Source organism: Rhinolophus sinicus, chromosome 1, assembly GCF_057876585.1.
Source record: "Rhinolophus sinicus isolate RSI-liver-muscle chromosome 1, RSI-T2T, whole genome shotgun sequence".
Lineage (NCBI taxonomy): Eukaryota > Metazoa > Chordata > Mammalia > Chiroptera > Rhinolophidae > Rhinolophus > Rhinolophus sinicus.
Window position 1 is genome coordinate 25731253 of NC_142501.1, and position 14420 is coordinate 25745672.

Here is a 14420-nt window from a genome sequence, read left to right on the forward strand (position 1 = left end):
GAAGGAGGTGCTAGTGAGGCAGGGGCGTGGTCCTCGGAGTGACGTAGAGGAGGAGGTGACAGTTCTGCCCAGGTCTTTAGCTTCGGGAACTCGGACTGGGGCAGAGAATCTAGGTGGGGGCGTTCGGCCGCCAGATGGCGATCTTCGGCCAGGCTGGAACTACAGCCCCTAGGGAACAGGAGTTGGCCAGGCTCCTGGACCCCTCTGTTACCCTGCTGTGAAGGGTCAGACTGAGGAAAGGCTCTAGTTCTGAAATCATTTAGTTTAGTGCTAGTCTCCCCTTTCTTTTCTCTAACTCCTTTGTCCTCAAGAGCTCTCAGTCCTGCACTGATCTTTCTTGCTTCTAGTCAGGTGGGTAGGTCAAGGGTCTAAATCGGGAGAGGAAGAAAAGGGATGGAGAGCTCCGTTAACCAGGATCACCCAGGGGCGGAGCTGGAAACAGACCCAGGAGACCTGACTCCGAGGCCAAAGACTGATACTTTGACATAGTACACGTCTTGCATAAAATCTGGCCCAACTGGAGAGAAGGGCCCTCCCCCTGGGTGTCAGGGGATTTGGACTGTCTAGGATGGACTTTAAACCAGATTTATCCAAATTCTAGCTCTCCCTGGTTCTTTACTCTGGCTGCTAGCCATATTAGTGCTATGTGGAGCCTGACAATGAGAGTTGTTCCCAATACTTCCCTGGGGGAGGAGAAGGGGGGGGTCCCTGGTGACTCAGGAAAGGGTACTGGGGGCAGAGCTTCTCAGGTTTCTTTGGATTTGATCATTTTTAAAGGGGAAAAAACAATAGTGGAAACGGGTACAGAGACAAATCATTTAAAAGTTAGATTGGCAAAGCCAAAAAAAAAAAAAAGACAATAAAAGAAAATTTGTTTTTCATTGATATTTCTGGGGAAGAAACTTCATAAAATCTTTTGCATTTATCTTCCAGACACTCTATCTCTGGACATTCCACCATGCAGTGTCCCTTTTCCTCTTGCCCCAAACAAAAGCAGTTTGACGTGATCAACAGTATCCCAGTGCGAGTTCTGCAGACTTACATTAAGTGTGGTCCCTCAACTTCAGGCTTCTCCCTTCTCATATGATCATGTCCAACCTTCAACAGATTTGATAGGAGATACAACTTAGCTTCTAGCCTCCTCCGTTTTTCTTTTTCCATTATGTGGTATTCTGCCTACTGCCTTTAGGTGCCTAGCGCCCTTCCTCTTCTTCCTTCCAAAACTTAAGAATGTGATCCCAGTCATTTTTACCTTTGCATGATTTTAAATGTATTCATTTCAAGGTATTATGTCTCTTAGGAGTACAGTTGACCTTTGAACAGTCAGGATTTAGGTGCACCACAGACAGTGGAAAATCCACATTTAACTTAAGTTGGTCCTTTGCATATATGGATTCCTAACCATGGAGCAGATTAAAAAATAGTATTTACAAATTACAACTTAGCTTCTAACTATAAGACAAAGCTCCAAACCTGAACTTTGTCTCAGGTTAAAAGAAATCCTTGAACAGATGGGTATGAAGGAGGAGATGGAAGAGGTCGTTTCCAGAGTCCCCAGAGATAGACCCTATAGGCAGCCATCTACTCCAGGAATTGAAGGAATGTAATTTTACAAGTAACCTTTCTGTTCCCACAACCAGAGTTTGTGTCTGTCTTCCTTTTCCATCCCTTTCCTATCACCTTACTTCTCTCTCTTTCTCTGTCCTTACTTTCCTCCTTCCTTCCTTCCATCCATCTCTGTCCAGTGAACTCTGATGAACAGAAATTCCTCAGTCACTGGAGTGTCTTGTAAATGATAAGATGTAAGAGGGAGAGTGGACCCCGCTAGGAGTGAGGCGTAAATAACGCAAGGAGGATAAAAATTGTTGGGAAGAAACAGAAGTAGTTCCTATATTTATTTCTCTATCTGATGGAGCCAAAGTCAAGAAGTCCTTGAGAGAGTAGAGCTTGGCCAGAAAAGGGGTCTTTTTAGATGCGAGGTCACACATCTGGAGCAATCCCAGACAGAGCAGATGGATACCGGAACAGAATGAGCATGGGACAATGATGTGAGAGTTAGGGGAGACTAGATTTCCTGCCTGAGCCAAAGTGAATGGGTGTACTGAGTGTATGTACATGTGCGTATGCACTGGGGGAGGGAGATAAACCCTGAAAATTAGCACTAAGTTGACCCAGGTAGAGAGAGTGAGTTGTACAGTGGACACCAGATCAGAGTGAATGTGACTTACTCACTTGGAAAGTGACTCAGAAGCATTTCTTTTAAATCAGCTTTTCCGTTTGTTTTTACATGCACATCCACTCAACAAACATTTATTGAATGCCTACTGTGTATCAGGTACTGTTCCTGGTTCTGGAGATATAGTAGTGATAGAAAAATAAAACAAGGTAGAAGGGGATAGAGGAACAGGTAAGTAGCTGAGAGGTGGTGTTTGCTTTTCAGGGTGACTAGGGAAGTCCTTATTGATAAGGTGACATTTAAGCAGAGACCTGAACAAAGAGGGCTAGTTGGGTTGAGAGCTTTCTGGGCAGAGGCAATAGCAAATACAAAGGCCCTAAGGCAAAGTATGCTTGGTGTGTTCAAAAAACAACAGAGTCCAATGTGCCTAGACAGATGTGAGTGAGGGAAGAGCAGTAGTAAGAGATAAAGTCACAGAAACAGAAGGAAGCCAGATCTTGTGGGAGTTTATAAGACCTACAAAAGGATCACTCTGGCTATTGGATGGAAAATAGACAACTGGGGGACAACAGCAGAAACAGAAAGACCTATTAACATGCTGTTGCCTTAATCCAGATGAGACATGATAGTGGGTGGCTTTGAGTAGGTTAGAAACAGTGGAGGTGATGAGAAGTGGTCAGATTCTAGATATATTTTTGAAGATGGCGCTAACAGAATTTGCTGATGGATGGATGTAGTATGCGGGAGAAGAGCCAAGAAGGACTTTAAGGTTTTTTGATCTGGGCAACTGAATGAGAAGTAAATGACCATTTTGCGTGCCACACTGTACTGAGTATATCTAGGCACCGGTTTGAGAATAGTATACTGGAATTGTATCTAGCTGGAAGATCTTGACCATGTGGCTACACATGATAACTGACCTGGACAGTCTTACCTTTAGAAGCTAGCCACCTAAAGCAGGAGGATATGTGGACAACAGGAATAAGTGAATTCCATACTTAGTTTGACCATAAGATGTTAGATGTTAAACCATCTTGGGTAGCTATGCTAATGGTAATGGTTGGCATTAGCATTGGAGTTTTAAGTCTTAAGATCTTTTGATCATTTCAAGAAGACATCCTGGGCCGGCCCTGTGGCTCAGGCGATTGGAGCTCCGTGCTCCTAACTCCAAAGGCTGACGGTTCGATTCCCACATGGGCCAGTGGGCTCTCAACCACAAGGTTGCTGGTTCAACTCCTTGGTCCCACAAGGGATGGTGGGCTCCGCACCCTGCAACTAGGAATGGCAACTGGACCTGGAGCTGAGCTGCGCCCTCCACAACTAAGACTGAAAGAACAACTTGACTTGGAAAAAAGTCCTGGAAGTACACTCTGTTCCCCAATAAAGTCCTGTTCCCCTTTCCCAATGAAATCTTTGAAAAAAAAAAAAAAAGAAGAAGAAGACATCCTGAGGGAGGGCGGTATATCTTGTGATTAACATGGGCATTGAGGACTGATTTTTGTGCTACCTGTGTGGTAGTTCATGTCAATAAATATTTCTTGAGCTCCTCCTATGTGCCAGGCATAATGCTTGTGCTGGGTATGAAAAGACAAGACATGATCTCTGCCTAAGAGGGTGACCAACATGGAATCGATTATAATCTGGTGATGAAATCTGCAATAGAAAAATGTATTAAAAGGGCAAAAGTGGTTCAGAAGAAGGAATGAGTGACTTGGGGGTGGGGAGCCAGGAGAGCATTCCAGGCAGAAGATGTGATCAATGCAAAAGCACAGAGGTATGCCCCATTTGGGAAGAACTATGAGGAATTTAAAAAATAAAGATAAATGGCTAAAGCTAAACTTTTGAGGGAACAGTGGTAAGAGATAAGGCTACAGAGCTTAAAAGGACCAGACCTTAAAGGGCCCTGTTTGCTTCTGGACTTGATCCAATAGGCCTGGGGAAGTTATCAAAGGGTTTTATGCAGAGAAATTACCACAGTCTATTTTTTATTTTAGATAAAAAGGTAGTTTATGCATTTCAGGAAACATTTTTGAGCTTCTACCACATGCCAGGTAGGCAGGTAAGTGCTGAAGATACAAAAATTCTTAAAATTGATTGAAAACCTTAATCCATTAAGCTTAAAGTCAGCAAGTGATACTGACTCCTGGAGCAGAGGTGGGACTGGGCTTGGAGAGAAGAGGAGGCACTCGGCATCTTTAGAAAGTGAAGGATCTAGGAAAGGAAACAAAGGTGGAATCTCAGATGAATGAATAAGTAGAGGACAGTACCTCTAACTGAAATAGAAAACAAGGGAATTTCAGTTGGAACATGTGGGGTTTGAGTAGCTGTGCAGGATCCTGGGAGAGATGAACAGAAGGGAACTGGAGTCATGACTGGCGCTCAGGAGAGAAGCCAGTGCTCGAGAGTCGTCATTGTTTGAGCTATGTGTTGGCAGTGGGACTTAAAACTATGGACGTGCATGATGGAGTCATTTAGAAAGACTGGGAAGAGTGAGGACAGGACCTCTGAGACTGGAGTCACTTAGAAGGGTTCAGTCAACACTGTTATTACCTCCTGGTTAAGTCCTCCTTTTACGTTCTGAGCAAAATAAGTCTCTAGCTGTCAATCCTGGTCCCATTTCCGCTATCCTTTTCATTTTCACTTTCCTCTCTGGATCAGCCACAGTCTGTTTAATCTGTGAAAGTGTGGAAACCCTGAACAAATACGTACTTATGGAAAAGTATATGACAAGAGTGGCCCAGATGACCTTCAACATAGCAGCCAGAGGTGCTCTTAACTTTCTATGTATAGAACACTGGGGAATGGAGAAGTGAATGGAAGTGGAAAAAAAGACAGTTTAGGGCCAAGGTCTAAAGTGGTGCTGGCCAATATGGGAGGTACCAGCCACATGTGGCTATTTAAATTTAATTAAAGTTAAGCAACATAAAAAAATGCAGTTTCCTCAGTTGCATTAGCCACATTTCAAGTGTTCAGTAACCACACGTGGCTAGTGGCCACCCTATTGGAAAGTGCAGATATAGAACATTTCCATCATCAGAGAAAATTTTATTGGACAGAGCCAGAGAGCATCTATAAGTGTTATCTTTCTTCTGAACTTTTTTAAGGCCTCTGAGGACTTTTTGAAGAGTACATGTGGGGCAGAAATTGAAAGCAGGGCAGTGGAAGGTTGGGCCATAGCAAACTATGCTAGGTATAAAAGTGAAGGAGGTCACAAAGAGGCATGGAGAATAAGAAAAGCCAAGCAAACAATCTGGAGGAGACGTACTGATGGCAAAATCAATTCTTTTTGCTGGGGAGAAAGTTCATGGGGAAGTAGGAAAGCAAAGATCTTTTGGTTGTGATGCTGATTCCGTAAAAGACCAAGACATCAGTAGTTAATGAGAAGATCTCAAGACAGGGAGAGGTAAGCCAGTATCTTTGTTAGTATGCTGTGTGTTTTCCCCACCGATTCAAAGAAAGACATATGAGAGGGCTCTGAGACAGTCCAAAATGGTGTGTCAGGGCTAGGAAATCCAATTTATTGAGCTCTTCCTCTTTGGTGCCTAGTATTGAGCTAGATATTGTGTACAAGAGAAGGAGACGATCAGTAAGGGTGGAAGAACCAAGGTAGGTTGTTTGGAATTGGGAACAATGGATAAGGATTTGTAAAATCAGAAGAGATCAGGGAGGCATTCCTGAAGAGTACCCATGGAGGTGGGACAATATGCTGTCTGATCTGACTGGTGGAAAGAGGTGCTGGATGCATGTCCCTTTTCAAGCTGTACTTTTCACTGAGCTCTCCTCATCTATTCCTTAAGGGTATGGACCATGTCTTTTTCATTCAGCTATGTGTTTCCATCACGTAGCACCGTGCCGAAGACATAGTAGTTCAATAAAAGTTTGTTGTAGGGGCCAGCCCGGTGGCTCAGGCGGTTGGAGCTCCGTGCTCCTAACTCCAAAGGCTGCCGGTTCAATTCCCACATTGGCCAGTGGGCTCTCAACCCCAAGGTTGCCAGTTCAATTCCTCGAGTCCCGCAAGGGATGGTGGGCTCCGCCCCCTGCAACTAAGATTGAACATGGCACCTTGAGCTGAGCTGCCGCTGAGCTCCCGGATGGCTCAGTTAGTTGGAGTGCGTCCTCTCAACCACAAGGTTGCCGGTTAGACTCCCACAAGGGATGGTGGGCTGTGCCACGGCAACTGGACCTGGAGCTGAGCTGCGCCCTCCACAACTAAGACTGAAAGGACAACAACTTGACTTGGAAAAAAGTCCTAGAAGTACACACTGTTCCCCAATAAAGTCCTGTTCCCCTTCCCCAATAAAAACTTAAAAAAAAAAAAGTTTGTTGTAGTGTAAAAGTTCAAGCTTGATATAGAGGGCAAAAAGAAAACTCAGAATTTTTTTTAGTTTAACTCTACTTAAGAATGAGTAGAATATAATGATGGACAAAACTTGACTGGTAGCGTTCATAATGAACGTGCCTTAGTGTTGTTGTGAAGATGATTTCTTAAGCAACATACTCAAACAGGATAAAAGGTAAGCTGGTTTAGGTCTCTGTCTAGGAGTCGATCTCCTCTCAACTCTCCACTGACTTGAGTTTGTTAAAGATATATATATATATATATATATGAATGAAATCAAAGGATAAAGGAGGACCAGAAACTAAACTAAGGTTATTGGGAGTGGAATGGAGATTAAAAAGTACAGTGAGGAGTGGGAAGGTCCAACTCAGGTTTCTGTCCTCCAAAGCCCTGAATTATAACTTAGCACTTAACCTATCAGATAAATAGGCAAAGTGAAAAAAAACAGGAAGCTGGAGAGGGAGAAGTATTCACTTAAGAATGAGATGGAAATAGTTAGAATTGAACACACACAGTACTGAGGTAAATTTCTAGGATGTCAAGCCAGACAGAAGTCATAGTGTCCAGGGAATTCATTACTCCCTTGTTCTCACCTGAGCTCCTTTTTCCCACCTCCAGAAAATGTGTAAGAAGAACAGGTTTTCCCATTCAGCTAGTGGGAGAAATTCTCAATTGGACTGTGGAGTAATAGAACTCTAGGGATAGGCAAGTCTCCACAAGGCCTCAGAAATAGTTCTCTGGAAAGGAGCAAACACAGGCTCGCATCCCTCAACATTGTTGAGCCCAGATACTAACCCCACGGACTATGGGAGTTGGCTTTTAGCATCCCACCCACTCCAAAATTCACCCCAAGTTTCACTTCTAGCTTATTTGTCACGAAGCCAAGACTTTAGGAGACTAGTCTGTTGTCCAACTAGACAGGGAAGGCTAAGGGATGCTTTTCCCACGCAGGAAGGGATTTAGATCCGGGCCTCCTGTTTCCTAGGGCTTTTTCCTGTGGTCTCTGTAGACCCTAGTGTCCAAAATCTTGGATTCTCAAGGCGTTCCCTTGGGCCTTGGGGCAGGATTCCCATTCTCTGCCTCTCCATCTCCCTGGAATTTTCCACTGCAGCTGCCTCCGCTCCCAGACACCCCTCCCTGGGCAAAATTCCCGGCTCCCTCCGCCTCGCCATCCTTAATCACACCTCATTCCCACCCCCGGCCCTGAGGCCCAACCCACAGTCCGGCCCACACCCTACACTAACCCGGGTGGTCCCCGTTACAGAAATGGGAGGCCAGGCCCTTACAGAAGGGTGAGAGAGGGTCCCAGGCTCTCTCCAGAGCGGGGAGAAAGGACAGTGTAGGGGCCGGTCCCCCGTGGGGCTGGAGTGGGGGGAGTGGCCCTCCTCAAATCCCCATATAAGGCAGGGCAAGCAGTTAGGCTCCTGGATTGGCTGATTCAAATGAGCATTCCACCTGGCAACAGGGTTTCTATTGGCTCTCAGGAAAAATAGGAGGAAGGTGGATGGAGGTTTTGGTGGCGGAGATTGGAGGGGGGAAGGGAATGGAGGTGACCGGAGTGGGGGGCGGTTACCAGGGCAACAGGGTAAGAGCCCAGCAGGGTGTCTGAGACAGAAGGCGGGGCTGGGAGGTGGCGATGGGGGGGGGGAGGGAGAGGAAAGAGACTGACGGGGAGGGAGCGAGACAGGGAGACTGGGGGCGGGGGCAAAGGTGGGGGGAGAGGGAGAGAAATGAAGCAAGAAGAGTACCGAGATGGAGAGGGTCAGAGATCGTTAAAGACATCAGTGAGTGAGTCAGGGAAACAGATTGAGAGAGAGCGAGATCTCAAGAGAAAGATAGAGTTCAGCAAGGAACAACCTGGGTGGGGCTCCAAGATTTTTGAGGAGACTGAGAAACCCATAGAAGAGTCAGAAAGAGAAATTGGTAGGTGTGTACATCAAGGGACCAAAAGATGGTGTAGTTAAGCACTCAAATACTAAATGATGCTGATGGATCAATGTGCCTTTTTATTAAGATAATGAAAATGATAAAAGACGAATAATGATAGACAAATATGGGAGTGCACACACCCCAAAGATACCTTTTTCCAAACCCTAGCCTTCCACTCCATCCACATTCCTGACCTTTAATACACAGCCTAGCTCCTGTCACCTCCTGAAATCCCAAACTTCTCAAAATGACCCAAAGATACTGACACTGAGAACCAGGAACTGAGGATATATGTGGTAGGGTGGGGCTGGAACTCCAGACCTGGACCCCTTGCAAAGGAGGCAGACATAATTCCGAAAGGCTGAGGAAGATGGCAGCACAGGGAAGAGAAAAGGAAAGAACCGGAAAATAGCACATGAAGAGGAATTGAGGAAAATCAGCTAAGAATATAGGGCCAGGTGACAGATTTGACAGGAACAGTTGTTTGGGGAAGAGAGGGAAAGAGATCAGAGGTGGAAGGGTAGAAGAGGGCAAATGAGAAGCAGGGCAGAGGTGACAGAAGAATAAGAGAGACGTGTGTTATAAATTGTTGTTAGGGAGGGGTCTGGGTACAGATGAATGAGGAATAGAAGGCAAAGAAAAGTGAGGTGAGATGGGCGAATAAGAAAGGTCAGAGATAGAAGAGAAGAAAGGACACTGGAGGGCCTCTGACTCCCTTCTGAGCACAAGGAGCCCGGAAGGGAGGGACCCATTCAGGGTCACAAATGTCAGCCTAGAGCAGGACGGAAGGTGGTCTGCTCTTTCTGCTCCCATCCCTCTCAAGGCCACGCAGAGAATGTAGATGCAGGATGTGAGGGGAAATCCAGCGTAATGTGGAAGTAGCTCCCCACCCTCTTCCTCTTCGTTAGGCTTTTGGTTTCTCAAATACCTGCCCATCCTTTCTATTTGCTCCCCCCACCGTCCCTTGGCAAAATCTCAGGGCTTTGGGGTGGGGGGTGGGGGAATCAGTAGGATTCTGGCCATCCCTTCAGTCCGCCCCCAAAAGACAAGACTCCACATTCGCAGGCAGTAGGTCGGGATTAGGAGAGGTCCCTCCCCGCAGGAACCCCACCCCTTCCCACCTCCTCGCCCCACTCCTTTCTCCGCGACCGTCAGTCTCTCCATTTCCCCCTCCCGGTCTCGTCCTCCCTCCCTCCTCTCGCGCTCTCCCTCCCTTAGCTTTCATCCTCCTATCCCCACCTCTCCAACCTCCGTTTTCATCCTCCTCCCCTCTCCTCTCCTCCCCGCTCCCGCCAGCCCCACCCCTGGGAAGCCCCTCCCGTCGGACAACACCGCCTTTATAAGCGGGTTCCCTGCTCGGGGGCGGCAGCGGCTGGTCGGCGGCAGCTCTGCTGTTGCGGGGGCGGCGAAACGAGGACCTAGCGACCGCGGCCGGAGCGCGCCGGCCACCACCCGCACCGTCCTTCCGCCTGTCCTCCGGACGGCTGCAGCCCTGCGGGTCCCCGCTCCAGACCCACCCCCGCCCCACCCCGCGCGCCTCTGCCGCCTCTTCCAGAGACCCAGCTTGCTGAGCGGCCGCCGCTGCCGCTGTCGCCGCCGCCGCCGCCACCGCGCCAGGTTCCTGCCGCGGCCACCTTCTGCCGTCCAGGGCCCCTCCGTCCCGGCCCCGGGACCCCGGCTCCCCGCCAGCCCCGGCCCCGGCACCATGTCGGAGAAGAGCGTGGAGGCAGCGGCCGAGTTGAGCGCCAAGGTACGGGCGGGGACGGCCGCGGCCCGGACCCCGCATGACTCCCGGGTGCCGCGCGGTCGGGCTCCCCAGGCCGCCCCCGACGGCCCCATGCTGCCCTGGCGCCGGGTCCCGGTGGACCCCTCTCCGCCCTCCCCCCGCTCCCCAGCCTGGCGCTGCCTACCAGACTCGGCGCGCCACCCGCCAGCGCCCTCTAGCTTCTCGAGCGCCGCTTCTGGCCCCGCTTGGGTCCCCACCCCTCTCCGGGCCAGGCCCTCGCGCCTGGTCCGGGCCGGTTTCCCGTCGGAGCTCTCCGGCCGGTTTCTCCCTCCCTCGCGCCCCTTTCCCCGCGCGTCCGGTTTCCTCGTCTCTCCTTCCAGTTGTGTCCTCAGCTTTCCTCGGCTAAGCGGTTTGAGATCCTCCAGTGTAAACAGGACTCGCCCGGGAGGCTGCTCCTCTCTGCTCCTCCCCTCGAGGCCCGACTGCCTCTTCTCTCCTAGGACAGCTACTGCCTCTATTTCCTTGTTTTCCATTTTTATTCCTTGCTTCCTCCATGGCCTTCAGCTTTTTCTCTCCATAGTCCCTCATCCAGTCTCTCCCCAAACACTTAAAGAATCTTGAGTCCCTGAAAATCAGAAGCAGACTTGGAACAGCCTTCGAAAAAACCTAAGCTCAGCATTTCATAGCCTTGTGTGGAGCTGTCCTTGCTCTCATCAGTTCCCTTCCCTGGCCCCATCCCTTTGCCCTTTCCTCTCTTCTAGCCTTCCTTTAATTTCCCTAGGGAACCTGCTGAGTGTCGCTTTGGGAAATTAATTTGGCCAGGGCGTGGAGGCTGGGATCCTGACCTTGGGGGTGTGTGTGTGTGTGTGGGAGGGGGGTGCTGAGGAGGTCACAAAGGTCTGGAGGCCTGTGAAGTGAAAAGGGGGAACCAGTGGGATTAAAGACTATGTGAGAGAGAGGGGCTACATGTGAGATCTGACAAGATGTGCTTTGTGGCCTTCCTATGGGCTGTGCGGTGACATGTGATTTCACTGAGTAGGTGTCTTTGTATGTCTGAAATCCAGTGAGTATGTGGGACTGCCCGTGTCAGTTACATGTGTGCATGTGGAGACGTACATGTTCTGGAGCCATGTATTCTTTGTGAGTATTGAGTGGCTCCACTGTGCTCTTGTGCTATCTCAAATGTGCCAGAATGCCCAAACACCAGGCCATGTGTCTCTGGGTCGCGTGGGTGCTCCTCTGTAGCTGTGTGTGTGAATCAGTGTCAGCCTGTGTCAGTGTGCCTGTGTTGAGTAAATGAGGCCAGGGAGCTGCTTAGTACAAGACCTGGGTTACATACCCTGCTGGAAAAGAGATCATGAAAGGACAGTGACCAGAAGGACAGGGAGGAGAGGGCCCTGGCCCTTGGACTTTGGTCTCTAGTAGTCTCCCTCTCTCCCCGGCACTCTCTCTCCCGCCCTCCCTCCCCCCCATCAGTCCAGATGGGAAACTCAGGCCAGGGCCACACAAACCTGGTGCTGTGGCCAGAGAGAAGCTGACTAGCTTCTGGCTCTCCAGGCCCAGGATGAAGGGGAAAGCCCACCAGGTAATAGAAATGCCATACTGACCATGTGGCAAAGAAATGAGGACAGCCAAGTGACACGAAGAAACCTAGCTGGAGTGAGAGGGTCAAGCATTCTGCACTTCCCTGAAAAGGAGAAGGGAACTGAGTATCCCTCTAGGCCACCCATTGGCACCAACCCCCTCTCCTATCCCCAGTCCTGTTCCAGAAAGGACACACCCTCCCAGGGTGATCTACTCACACAGAAAACTTTCATCCACATGGAATCAGGTACACAGAGCTGCACACCAGCACCAGATCGGATCACACGGAGACATTGTCACTCAATGTCTGCCAAAGATGGGGTAGGGAGAGAACTGGAATTGAAATTGGATGGGCTGGTGTGTCCAGAGAGAGGAGACTCTCTCGGGAACATCTCCCTCTGCCACATCAGAATAGGGTATCAGGGTGTGCTTGCTGAGATCTTGGGGTGAAGGAGAGAAGCAGTGCGAAGGGAGCGTCCTCTATACAGCTACCTTCCTCATCTGTATTCCTGTCCCACCCCAGACATAGACCTTGTTTGAGTCTCTCTTCATCTCATTTGTCCCACACTCTTCCCATGTTTCTTTTATCTTGCTTGACCTACATCCCTGGAAGTGATTACTTCTATCTACCCTTCCATCATACCGTGCACACTCCATGAGCTGCGGAGGAGGAAACTACTTGAACTGTTTTTTGAGGGAGTGAGAAAAAGTGAGAGGGGTGTGCCAGGACTCAGGCTAGGGTACCCTCTCTATTCCTGTGGTATTTGCCCAAGTAGGAGCCTGAGGATTCTGGGAACAGGCACAGAGAAAGAGAGAAACAAAGGCTTCAGAAGCTGGGGGGAAGCTGGGAGGGATGCCCAGGAGAGTACCAGGAAAAGGCCCCAGAGGTAGACAAAAGGCAGAGCAGGGCAGGCGAAGGAGGCGGAGGGACCTCAGGAGGGGGTGGGGCATCAGGCCTGTGAGCAGATGGAGGGAATTTGCTTTGCTGAGCTAAACTTCAGCCAGTGAGGTTTGGAAGAACTTGATAGGGATGGTGAGCAGTTACCTGGGCCACCTAGTCCCCTTTCTTCACTTTTCATCTTCCCTGAGTCTTGGGGCAGGTGTCTGGTCTCAGCCCCTTTGTGGTCTTAAGGACCCTGGGACCTCTGTTCTGACTCTAAGCTGTTCTGGCCACCTTCTCCATTTCACACTCCTCTGAGCTCACTGCAGAGAGAGAACTGGGGCTAGAGGGACTTCAAGGCTACAGATCATTTGTAGTGAGAGAAAGGTGACCTCTTTCTCTCTTGCAGGACCTGAAGGAGAAGAAAGAGAAGGTGGAGGAAAAAGCTAGCCGGAAAGAGCGAAAGAAAGAAGTGGTGGAGGTGTGGAGGGGTCAGGCAGCTTGGGGGTTGTGACCATACCTGCCCACCATCCCCCCCCCTTCAGTTATTTTCCTGGGAGGCTGGGTCCTGTCTTTCCTCTGACTCCTCCCATCCTCCCTGCCCCAACCTTTGGGCCCTCCCAATGCCCCTTGCCATTGGTGGTGATGGTGGGTGGAGGCAAACAGCCAGCCTGATATAGCTCCCTGTACTGCTCCCCATAGGAGGAGGAGAACGGAGCTGAGGAGGAGGAAGAAGAAACTGCTGAGGATGGAGAGGAGGAGGATGAAGGGGAAGAAGAAGGTGGGGATGGGCACAGAGGCTGGGCTCCAAGGAACAGAGTAAGGGTGGGCTTGAAGACCTGAAGCAGGGCTGAGGGCCACCACAGGGGGTCTGCTGGAGCTTCCTGCCTTTCCCCAATGACCCATTTCTGGCTCCTCAGATGAGGAAGAAGAAGAAGATGACGACGAAGGGCCCGCGCTGAAGAGAGCTGCTGAAGAGGAGGTTTGGGCTGGGTTGTGGGGCCTGAGGGGCTGTCAGGGATGCAGCAGGGGCTGGGAGCCCTGTGGATTTGGACCCAGATCCCTGTGGTGCATGGGCGGGGCCGGATCTGGGAGGTCCCTCTCCCATTTGACAGCTACCCCAGCTCTTTCCCTCTCCACAGGATGAAGCTGATCCCAAGCGGCAGAAGACAGAAAATGGGGCATCAGCATGAGCCCCCTGCCAATGGGCTGGGGTGGGAGGCCCTCAGGGCCTGGTGGTGGGGGCAGGAACAGATAAGTGCAGCCACTCTTCACCTGGCTCCTTGATCTGAACCCTGCATCAGAGCTGCCACCCTTTTTCTCCCTAGCCTTCACACATCCACCTCTCCAGACACTGTCCTTCCATCCTCACTCTGCCATCGTTCCACTTCCTGACCTGTTCCATCTGAGCTCCCCAGCTGGTCCCCAGTTGCCCCTGTCCCTTTCCTTGCTCTCTTCCTCCCTCCCTCCCCACCCCTACTCCCCCCATAGCCTCTCTTTCCTAACCTCCGCTACCCAGCCTCCTGTTCTGCCCATCCTTACCTGCCTGATTCCTGGGTCTCCCTCAGATCCCCTTCTGTCAGACAGCGCCAGGCCAGGGTGGGGCCAGGGTTGGGACTGAGCCCCACAGCTGCCCCTCTCCCCTTTTTGTATAATTTAATAAAGAAATGGTCGCGCTTCTGTTTTTAACCTGTCTCCTGCTTTCCGGGTCAGAGGGAGGAGGGAGGATGGCCATGTCACATTCTGTCACGACTCTTTCTATAAAAAAGCACCCTTCTACCACCCA

General features: G+C 50.1%; 1 protein-coding gene across 1 annotated transcript; it reads left to right on the plus strand.

Moving 5' to 3' along the window:
- The first annotated feature begins 9601 nt into the window (after window positions 1-9601).
- Window positions 9602-14323, plus strand: PTMS (parathymosin). The gene is made up of 5 exons (XM_019754400.3): window positions 9602-10194; window positions 13044-13115; window positions 13337-13415; window positions 13555-13616; window positions 13777-14323. Exons 1-5 carry the CDS (start codon window positions 10150-10152, stop codon window positions 13825-13827), a joined length of 309 nt encoding a protein of 102 aa, XP_019609959.1. The 5' UTR covers window positions 9602-10149; the 3' UTR covers window positions 13828-14323.
- Window positions 14324-14420: the final 97 nt, after the last annotated feature.

Bases quoted from the DNA above. Each gene is read 5' to 3' on its own strand.
- PTMS (XM_019754400.3), top strand. From the start codon at position 10,150: ATGTCGGAGAAGAGCGTGGAGGCAGCGGCCGAGTTGAGCGCCAAG. The intron at 10,195-13,043 runs GTACGGGCGGGG...TCTCTCTTGCAG, and splicing joins CGGCCGAGTTGAGCGCCAAG to GACCTGAAGGAGAAGAAAGA. The intron at 13,116-13,336 runs GTGTGGAGGGGT...TGCTCCCCATAG, and splicing joins GAAAGAAAGAAGTGGTGGAG to GAGGAGGAGAACGGAGCTGA.